The following is a 10,387-nucleotide window of genomic DNA, read 5'->3' as shown; positions in this document are numbered from 1 at the left end:
CCCTCAGAGCTGGCAGGGATCTCACTGGTGACCTTTCCACAGCTGGGAATGGCCAGGGTGGCAACAGCAATCAGAAAACCTTGCCAGTTCCTGTCTGAATTTTTAAGTTTCATTTGCTGAGGAAGTTTTAGATGTTATTCAAAGCTGACTTCTACAAAGAAGGGAAGGGGAAATGGGGTGCCATTAGGAAGAGAGGGGGTGGGTGTCTTTTTCAGTGTGTCCTTGCTACTAGTGACGTCAAGCACGTTGTCTCCAACAAGAGTAATTGAAATCTTAGCGTATTTTTTGTTGCAAGTGAGACATGCTCGTGATGCCAGTTCATGACTATGGTGGTGATTTCAGTAAGAAAGCTTTTCACTTTACGTAGTGTTTGTTTCCTATAGGAATCTGTGGAACTTCCTCTCACTCATCCTGAGTATTACGAAGAGATGGGTATAAAGCCCCCTAAGGGGGTCATTCTCTATGGGCCACCTGGCACAGGTATGTGTGCTGTGGGTTTGACACTTTCAGGCACTCAGCTCAACTTGAGCAGCAGCGTTAGTGAGTTACACAGTCCTTAGTTTAAAACGGTGTTCTAAGCAATATTTTGGAATTTTGGGATAAGCAGCTTCTCTGGAAAAATACCTATTACATAAAAAAGTATTTACCTGTATAATAGATGCACTAAGAAACTGAACTTAGGACTTGAAATTGTAGACTGCACAGAGTCAGTGTGTTAAGAAAAACAATATTAGGAACAGTTCCCCAAAACTCCTATACTCAAACACAGTAGAAGTATATGCTGTAAAATATAATGCCTTCAAATATTTATAAAAGCAATGTGAGTCTATTGAAACTATTCTGTAAGAAGAGCTCAATAAAAGAGGGTGCTTCACCTTGGCTGTACATTGGCATCACCTTGGGAGCTTTAAAAACACTGGTTGTCTGGGCCCCTCCCTGAGGATTACGATGTGTCATCTGGAGTGTGATCATGCACCAGAGCCATAGCGGAGGGTCATGATTTAAAACCTACCCTGTGCTGTTCAGATTAGGTTCATTCTCCTGGTCCACTGGCACTAAATATTCATATTAGATGAATAAATGCATGAAGGTTAAAAAAAATCCTATATAATAAACGCCTGATATGCTAAGTGTCCGACCGTTCGTTTGATCAGTCGCTATGACGCACCCTGACCACCGGGGGGCAGATGCTCCGACCTGTAGGTGAGCTTGCTGCTAGGGTCCCGCCGATCAGGGATTGGCCAAGACTGGTGGTACACACCCTGGAGCCAACCTCCCATGGTCCCTTCCCCGGCCCCCATCGTGCACCGGGCCTCTAGTATATATGTAATTGACCTGTGTAAATTGTGCAGTCTAGGACTTAGCATTTCATTGCTATGTAAATTACAAAGGAGGAAGATTATTTGATTGACTTAAAATCATGTACCCAAGAGGGTGGCATGCCTTTTCATCATAGGAATCTGTCCATTTTTAATATCCACTTAAGTAGGTAATGACAGAGTCTGAGGATTTTTTCCCTTTGTCTTTTTAATCTAAAATAGGTAAAACCTTACTGGCTAAAGCAGTAGCAAACCAAACCTCAGCCACTTTCTTGAGAGTGGTTGGCTCTGAACTTATTCAGAAGTACCTAGGCGATGGGCCCAAGCTCGTTCGGGAATTGTTTCGAGTTGCTGAAGAACATGCACCATCGATTGTGTTTATTGATGAAATTGATGCCATTGGGACAAAAAGGTAGACTTTCTTTTACCTGTTTTGTATCCTTTAGAGCAGTGGTTCTCAACCTTCTGGCCCTTTAAATACAGTTCCTCATGTTGTGACCCAACCATAAAATTATTTTCGTTGCTACTTCATAACTATAACGTTGCTACTGTTATGAATCGTAATGTAAATATCTGATATGCAGGATGGTCTTAGGCCACCCCTGTGAAAGGGTCGTTTGACGCCAAAAGGGTCGTGACCCACGGATTGAGAACCGCTGCTTTAGAGGGAAAAACCATGTAGCTCTTCTCTGAGTGGTCATTGAGCACTTCCTGTGGCCTCAGTGTTTGCCAGTTCCTACTCTGGCTTTCCCTGATGCTGTAGGCTCTGCTCTCCCACCTACTGGGTGGTTTGAACCTGAAGATTGGTCGGTCAGTAACCACAACCTGAGCATCTGCTCTGAGCCAGGCTCCGTCTAGACTCTGGCCTCAGGGAGCACTCAGCAGGTTGGGGGACACCAAACTGGGAGAGAAAACTTAGGCAATGAAAACTGCTACAAAGAAAATAATGAGCTGTGTAACCTGGCTGTTGGGTTGAGTTTTTTGCTGTAATTTCCCGTTAACAGATCAGTTGGGTCTTCATTCCTTCTCCTTTTTTTCCAAAGATATGACTCAAACTCCGGTGGTGAGAGAGAAATTCAGCGAACAATGTTGGAACTGTTGAACCAGTTGGATGGATTTGATTCAAGGGGAGACGTGAAAGTCATCATGGCCACAAACCGAATAGAAACTCTGGATCCAGCACTAATCAGACCAGGTCACATTTGCTTTTGCCTCATCATGGAGAATAGCTGTCTGTGTGTATTTGTGCTTCTTACGTGTAGTTTGGGGAGCTTATGAGATTATAAAATGATACATGTAAAGGCAACATTGCACTGAAATTTAGAGTAACCTTGAGGTTATAGATAAGAGCATGATATAGTCTGTGCAGTGCGGCTTTTTGAATTCCAATGTTATGTGATCTTTTCTTTCCTGGGTACTCCCTTCTAAGCCTCAAGGACTTTTTTCCTGAAGAAATGAAAAAGTAATTCATATAATAGTTTAGGCTCAATTTTTGCATTCATTTAGCAGTGAAAGCAGGGGTAGCTAATTTCTTTACCCTCTTCGTAATTTTTTTAACCAGACTGATCTGTCCTTTTGCACTAAATGTGCCATTCAGGACCCATTCCTTTCATTTGTTTCTGGAGGTAGCAGAGAAAATAAGTGAAGTCAAACATAGAAACTTACAAACTAGGAAGGTGAGTGTTCACCTTTTAAGATCTGGACCCCTTCCAAAGGACACTGAAACTGCACATGAGGAGACAGGCGCGGGCACAGCTGGGGCTGCACAGAGCTGCCACTGAAGCCTCTGTACTTGCAGGCCGCATCGACAGGAAGATAGAGTTCCCCCTGCCCGATGAAAAGACCAAGAAGCGCATCTTTCAGATCCACACCAGCAGAATGACGCTGGCTGATGACGTGACACTGGACGACTTGATCATGGCTAAGGACGACCTCTCTGGTGCTGACATCAAGGTGAGAACTGCGCTGCTGGACTCTTGTTTGATCACATCCCTCTGTGAGTGAGGATGGTTCTTCCCAGGTGACCAGGATAGCACTGGATATGCTGCATCCTGCTCTTTATGGGAAGATCCGGTTTCTGGTAGATTAGGTAGGGTGAGACGCAGATGTGGCCTTTCATGCCGCTGCCTGCGCTGTATATCCCTGGATCTGTGGACTACATTAGTGTCTTGGTTGGGAAGTAAAATCTCTCTTCTTAAAACAGAAATTTGATTTTGCACCAACTTCTTTACTTTGAAATACTTTAAGCCTTCATAACAGTTGCAACTAGTAAACACCCATATACACCATTACTTCGATTTACCAAATGTTGCCATTTTACCGTTTGCTTTATCTTTCTATGCACATGTTTTTTCTGCTGAACCTTAACCAAATAGGAACTTCAATGCTAGGATTGTTTATATCATTTCATTGTTTATATCTTGTTTTGTAACAGGTGATTATTTAAAAAGTAAATATATTAAAGTGAATATTATGTATTCATTTACTAAATGTTCTCTTATGCCTATTGGTAAATGAAATGGTCATACACGGTTACCTCTAAATTTCCGTGTATAAATCACCTATTACTTAGAAATATCTCTCCCTTTAAGGTGGGGCTGTGAGAACTCACTGACCTGCCAGGCCACACGGCTGGTTAGCACCTGAGCCTTACGTCCTGGCCAGTCCTCTTCCTTAGTTACTCCAGTCTAAGCCGCCTCATGTCCTTTGAGAAAACAATGACAATGCTTAACGCATTTAAAAAATCTAACCTTTTCCCAAATAAATCTAGAGTAATTTGTGTTTAAAACAAGTGTCTTCCACCTTATTTCCAAATAGCTCTCTGAATTGTTAGAATAAAAATAAAAAGTATTTCACTTTCTGAACATACCGTTCTTTCTTACAGGCAATCTGTACAGAAGCTGGTCTCATGGCCTTGAGAGAACGAAGAATGAAAGTCACAAATGAAGACTTCAAAAAATCGAAAGAAAATGTTCTGTATAAAAAACAAGAAGGCACCCCTGAGGGGCTTTATCTCTAGGGAACCTCAGTTGCCTTCAAGGAAGTGGTCAGGTCAGGGGTGCCGACCCTGGGGAGGGAGGAGGTGGGGAGTTGCCCAGAGGAGCCCGTTGCAGTTGCTCTTCATTATGTGCCCTGTGTACCTCTCTGAGCACCGCGTGCAGGAGCCCGACGTGCAGCGCTCCATTCCCAATAAAGCGAGTTCTTTCTCAAGCAGGTCCTCCTGTGTCTGGAGCATCCACACCCGCTGCTCAGCAGGTGGATTGGGTGTCAGGGAAGCTTCTGTTCTGGGCGATCAGAGTGCAGCCTTCAATGCCTGCTGCCCTCACGTCACGCCCCAGAGCGGGTGGTGGCTGTGCAGCCAGTGGGGAAGCAGCCAGTGGGGAGGCTGTGACTCCATAGCCACGTGCCAGCCATCGCTGACCCTCCAGCAACAAAGGCTGCGTTCCTGTGGCTGTAGGTTCCCAGCACTTGGGCAGCATTGGTGCTGATAAGAGAAATCTGGAAAGGTCAGGGATGAAGAAGCTCATTCCAGCCCTGCCTGGCTTGTCCCTAGGTTCAGAAACCATCCTTCTTAAGAGCATTTAAGTGTCAGCTTCTCTCCTTTTCTCCATGTAAATCCTGCACTTCTCTTCCTCGCAACTGTTTAGTCTTAAAGCCAGTAAGTGGGGCAGCACGTATCTGGCTGGCGAACATCCTCGTGGGCTCTGAGACACTGCCCTCCCCTTTTCCCAACTTAATGTCCATGTCTGTAGCCAGAGTTCTGTTCCACTCACTGGCTTTCCTGGATGAGTTGCCAAAGAAATTTTTCTTCTTCGATTCTAGAGACTGACTAAAAAGCCAAAGCAGCTGGACAGCCCTCACAAAACTCCTCCCCCTCAGCAGCCCTGTGCACAGCTCAGGACACGGACCTCCGCACGCCTCATGGGCAGGGGTGGGTCTGGTGGAAGGAGCTGGGGACAGTGCTGCCCCCTCAGCAGGGTGCCTGGTCTCCTCGGGCAGTGTTTCCCCACTGCACACGAGTCCCCCAGGGTCCTGTCTGAGCAGATACTGACACAGAGCTGGTGCGGGCCTGGGCCTACATCTCTAACAGGCTGGTCCACGGCGGAGGCATCACCAGGAGGCTGAGGGAATAACACTTTTCTAAACACAAGTTGTAATGACTCCCTACTGCCCTGATCTGAAGATAGGGCGGAATCTACTCTACTAACCAGTCCCGGGGGAGGAGCTCCTGGTGTTGAGTAACCAGACCTTTCTAATCACGACTGCGAACCCAAAAGACTTGGCAAGGACCATCATGGGTGCCAACTGAGCGGGTCATTCACCCGTGCACTGGTGAGGCAGAGAAGGAGCGGAACAAACTCGCACACGCCAACCACAGATTTGGTTACCACTGCCCTGTTCTTGTCTATGTACATGTAAACACAAGATGCGCATCTATAATATGTAAAACGAGTGCTTCTGTGTCACTGGCACATCCAAAAAAATGTGCAAGAGATGAGACACAACCCAGACACAAATTATCTAAAAAACTTTAAAAACGGGTCTGCTGGCATGCATGCTCGCACACCTGATCCCACCTCGTGCTCCCCCAGCTCCCAGGGCAGGGACATGCCCTGAGGTGTGGCCCATCCCCGGTCGCTAGTCCTCCAGCAACAGCTCCAGCTCCTCGAGGGGCAGGCGCACTCGCAGCTCCTTCTCGGTCATCAGGTCCAGGATCTCCTGCATCTCATCGGGGAAGTACTCCACGGCATCCATGTACAGCGCCTAGGAAGGAGAGCCACCGCCCGGTCACCAGCCACTCCCTGTCCCAGCAGGCCTGCCCTCCGCCCCCCACAGCCCGCAAGCCCCTCGCTGTCCTGACTCCGGCAACACCTCAGAGGACATGACCTCGGGGCAGTGAAAGGGAGTCAACTCCAGGTGGGACCAGTTGGCACACAGGTTTCTCAGTGTCTGACCGGACTCTACAGGGCAGACGGGCCATAGACCCCAATGCCTGTAGCCTCAGGGCAAACGCCGGGAAACCCACAGCAACACCCTGAACCCCGCTCCATGCAGAGACTGGAAGCGTGCCCACTGGCTCAGGCTGCACAGGGCAGTTCCCCCAGAGGGGCCTGGATGGGCCCGTCTCCCTGACGGACAGGCAGGCGGACACGGGGGACTGACGGGGCAGGAAGGTCCTCAGATGTCAGGAGATACCATGGCCTTTAGAACTTACCTTTGCCCAAGGACAACTCTGAAGCGCTTTGTAGAACACACCCTTGCTTCTGTCCTTATTTCCTAATGAAACCTGAGGGGGTGAGGGGTGGGGGGATACAAAAATGGTGAATTGAAGCAAGTAGACTGAGGCTACAGAGACCACCCCTGCACTGACCCACGCCGGGTCCTCAGCTGCAGCCAGCCGTGGGGTCTACGTACCAGGGGACGCTAGCGATTGGGGCCTCTGCTGTGGGGTCCATTCCTCCACCAACAGGCCCAGAGTGCAGACTGCTCCCACTTCTGTCTGGCCTGCATCTCCTCCCTGTGGGCCTGCAGCCTTTCATTCCTAACAGTGCCTGGGACCCGAGGCCCTGTGTGTGGTGAGGCTGATGGCTTTTCACAGAGAAGACATCTGCTTTAACACGTGCCGTTTTCTGAAAACTCTCTCCGAGAAAAGAGCCAGGACTGCTGAATGGCTAACACTGAACGGAAACTTCAGGCAGGCATCTCAGTCGGAGAGGGTGCAGACATTCGGCAGGTTTCTCTCCAGGTATAATATCCTTAGTCTCAACTCAGACACGCCCTCTCTCCACGCCTGGTGGAGGCCGGAGCTGCAGGCGGAACCCCCCGGGGGTCCCCCACTTCCCAGGAAGGGACCTGTTGCGTGGCGGCTCCTCCATGCACAGCCCACCGGGCAGCTCCCCCAGCTGCCAAGTGTCCGCAGCTGTTCGTGGGCACAAGCCAAGCTCGCAGAGCTCGTGTTTCTGGACTTTGCACCCACCTACCCACCTCCTCCAGACTCATTCCCAGAACCTTCTAGGGGACGCCAGGTCTCTGCCCGGTGGCTGGTGCTTGGCGTCCAGCATGGCTCCATGAGGGCTGCTAACCAACCTCCCGGAAGCCCTGGCAATGGCATCTAGAGACTTCCATCTGTGCCTCGGGAGCTCTGCCCACCGAGGCCCGCTCACTTCCTCTTCCATGTTTTCAGGTTAACGCCCACCATCACCAAGACTGTACCTTTGGGCTGTACCCAGCATCTGTGATCAAAGGTTCAAGCCTCCCCATGTCCCCCCCCGAGAGCCTCTGGCTGAACACTCCTGCTTCCCCCCGGGCGTGAGCCTCGGCCGTTCTGGGGCTAGACCTCTGCATCGCACGCCAGGGCCAGTGTGAGCGGTCCCTCCTTCGCTCAACCAAGTACTCCAATGTCCTCTCCAAAAATACTGACTAAACTTGAGATATTTTCCCCTCGTTTTTGGAAGAAGATTTACTACGGCAAGTTCTCACCCACCGTGTCTGTGAGACCCAGAGGTCCTGCACCGCAAGCCAGGTGCCTCTATGAGATGGCTGGCCTCAGAGGGACCAGCTCTCTGCGCTTGTCAACTGGCCACAGACACTTCCGCTGGACCGTACAGTGGGTCTCGGCCAGGGGAAGGCCTGTGAGACCACTGGTTTCCTCTGTTCGGAATTCCCTATTCTACAACGGCCTTGGATGTAACTGCTCCCTCTCACGACAGCGCCCACCTTTAAATTTCCTCATCTTAAACCCCGACCCTGTACAGTTACTACATCAGGGCTGCAATCTAACCAGTGGGTGACGCCCATGCACCCTGTGACCCCGCGGGGCTGTGACGGTGAAAGTGTGTCTCCTCGGGCACCTGGGAACGTCTTGGGGCACTAACTGGGACCAGGCACGGGACTGAAGTCACAGCTGCAGAAGGGGCAGAGCTGCATGTATGGTGTTCACGTAAAAGTCTCCGAGGCCGCCAACAACCGTCCCTAAATACTGACGAAGCCTCACACCAAAACGCCCAGCAACTACTCCTCCCTGTCCTCCCACCAAATGCCTCGAGTAAAACTGCTACATGCAACTCCCGGGAGCCCTGACATTATCCCCGTCCAGGGGCGGGGACAAGGAAGCGCCTCCAGCTTTCCCGCGCGGGGCCCCTGGACACCTGCACTTTCTGCGTAAAAAACAAAAACTCCAAGTACTTTCTTACCAAAAAACTCAAGTACATCCTCCACAGTAAGGGGCACTGGCTGCCGTGCTCACTCCGGATCGCATTTTCAAACAGGGCTCTGATCCGGTGCGTCAAGCCGGTCTCAGGAATTGTGGCGTAGACCTCCCTGCCATCTACCCTGCAAGACAAAGGCTCATGAAACCCGGCACCAGTTCTCTCACTGACATCGCCAGAGGCAGAGAGGCACAGAGGCAGGTGTTCGTGACAACGGACGTCAGCAGCAACTGGCTCACGGCCTGTCCGAGGCAGGGCTGTCCCTCAGAGCTGGGGGTGCTGGGGGTGCGGAGTACAGATGGGATGCGCTCCGCCAAAGCCAGAGGAAGGCAGTGCCCAGGTTCCGTGGTTTCTCCACCACGAGTCTGACTAGAAGTCACACACCAAGTCCTTGCTCCTCGGGAACCTGTGAGAGAGGCGAAGTGGCCTGTCCAAGGTCACAGCTGGTGAACGGAAGAGCTGGGGTTTGCACCCAGAGTCCAACTCCAGGCCTGGCTCTCACCCACATGCCTTCCCCACAGCGTCTCAGACACTGGAGGCCTGACCATCCCCACCCCCCACCTCGGCAAGGCTCAGGGTCCCAGAAGGCATGGCCAGGAGGCCGGCCACAGAAGCCTCACCTGCGGGTGCTGCTCTTTGCAGTCTCTTCTATAAACCCTACCCACCCCATGTGCCAAGCACTGGCCATGTCCATTTCTGTGCCGAGGCTCAGAGGGCAGGGGACACGCACGTTCCATAAGGTGGACACACGAACAAGATGAACGTGATTACCTCTGGACGGTCTTCACCAGTCGTTTCCTCATTTTCTCAGCTTCAATGGCAAACAGCCAAGGCTCCAAGGGTGCCGCAGACCTGGTGATGGCACCGAAGAACCTCCTGGTCTTGCTGGCGCTGTGGGACTTGCTCTGAAGCTGAACGTAGGACCTCCAAAGAACCTGGTTGCCCGGATACAACCTCAAAGCCTCTGAGAGCGCCTGCCGCAGAGGAGCCAGAGGGTACACGCTGACTTTCATGTGGAACCTGAGCAGGCTCGTGTACATCAGTGTGACGGCCTCGAGGACGCTGCTCACACTTGGGGGGCAGGCACTGGCCTCCAGGCCTGGGCCCTCGGGGGAAAGAGAGCCCTTCAGTTTTGCAAATACCTGCTCGTATATCTGCACGGCGGCATCGATCCCTATGGTCAAATACTGGAAGAGCATAAAGCATTTCACCACACTAACTAGGCGGCTCAGGGAGGCGGTGGCAGCTGGATCGGAGACGCGGTCCTCACACAGACAGTCCTGCAGTGCGTGTTCGTAAGCCTTCCGAGCTTTCAAAATGTGAATGGCCAGGACTTGCCCAGTGTAGGGCCCATAGGGACTGCTCTCAGCCAGCCTGGTTAATATGTGAACAGCTCGGGCCGCGGTGGCCACTCTGGTGTCTGGTGCCAGCTCCAGCTCCAGCTCAGCATAGAGCAGACTGAGCTCACAGACCTCAGGGTCCTTCAGCTCCCTGCTCCCTGCCGTGCTGAGCGCTGTATCGAAGACTTTTCTGGCGTCCTCTGTGTTGCCAAGCAACCATTCCAGATGTGCATACTGCTTCCAGAGGCAAAAATTGTTGCAGTTTTCTGGCTCCTTAAGGAGATTCTTGGCTAGTTTTTTGCAGTTCTTTCCTCGTGATTTTAACCTCTTCTTGTTTTTAGTGTGCAGACACCAAATGACCTAGAGGTAAAAGGAAAGAATAACTCCACATGCTCTATGATGTTAAACCCGGGGTACTGCCAGCCTGAGAAAGCCACACGAGGCGTCTACACTTTCTTCCTTCACCACATGTTTGGTGAACACTTAGGCTCTCTAAGCTGGGAAACAAATCAGGATTTTT

General features: G+C 51.0%; 2 protein-coding genes across 4 annotated transcripts in view; one reads left to right on the top strand and one right to left on the bottom strand.

Annotated features, from left to right (window-relative positions):
- The window catches only part of PSMC1 (proteasome 26S subunit, ATPase 1), a 21,383-nt gene extending 16,854 nt beyond the window's left edge, over positions 1 to 4,529 (top strand). For both annotated transcript variants that reach the window (XM_006754721.2, XM_006754722.2), the window contains 5 exons: positions 384 to 480; positions 1,542 to 1,731; positions 2,363 to 2,514; positions 3,118 to 3,272; positions 4,204 to 4,529. In XM_006754721.2, the coding sequence (XP_006754784.1) occupies positions 384 to 480; positions 1,542 to 1,731; positions 2,363 to 2,514; positions 3,118 to 3,272; positions 4,204 to 4,338 (729 nt within the window). In that variant the 3' untranslated portion in view covers positions 4,339 to 4,529. The remainder of the gene's footprint in view (positions 1 to 383; positions 481 to 1,541; positions 1,732 to 2,362; positions 2,515 to 3,117; positions 3,273 to 4,203) is intronic.
- A 1,169-nt stretch (positions 4,530 to 5,698) lies between these two features.
- The window catches only part of NRDE2 (NRDE-2, necessary for RNA interference, domain containing), a 36,342-nt gene continuing 31,653 nt past the window's right edge, over positions 5,699 to 10,387 (bottom strand). Inside the window, exons 11-14 of one of the 2 annotated variants that reach the window (XM_006754720.2) lie at positions 9,299 to 10,227; positions 8,513 to 8,651; positions 6,535 to 6,606; positions 5,699 to 6,083 (exon numbers count right to left, since the gene is read on the bottom strand). In XM_006754720.2, the coding sequence (XP_006754783.1) occupies positions 5,958 to 6,083; positions 6,535 to 6,606; positions 8,513 to 8,651; positions 9,299 to 10,227 (1,266 nt within the window). In that variant the 3' untranslated portion in view covers positions 5,699 to 5,957. Of the gene's footprint in view, positions 6,084 to 6,534; positions 6,607 to 8,512; positions 8,652 to 9,298; positions 10,228 to 10,387 lie in introns of those variants that run through there. The other variant, XM_015571431.1, reaches the window with a different exon arrangement.

This window comes from Myotis davidii, unplaced genomic scaffold (genome assembly GCF_000327345.1).
Source record: "Myotis davidii unplaced genomic scaffold, ASM32734v1 scaffold732, whole genome shotgun sequence".
In the NCBI taxonomy this organism is placed as follows: domain Eukaryota; kingdom Metazoa; phylum Chordata; class Mammalia; order Chiroptera; family Vespertilionidae; genus Myotis; species Myotis davidii.
This window is presented reverse-complemented; position numbering and strand designations above follow the sequence as displayed.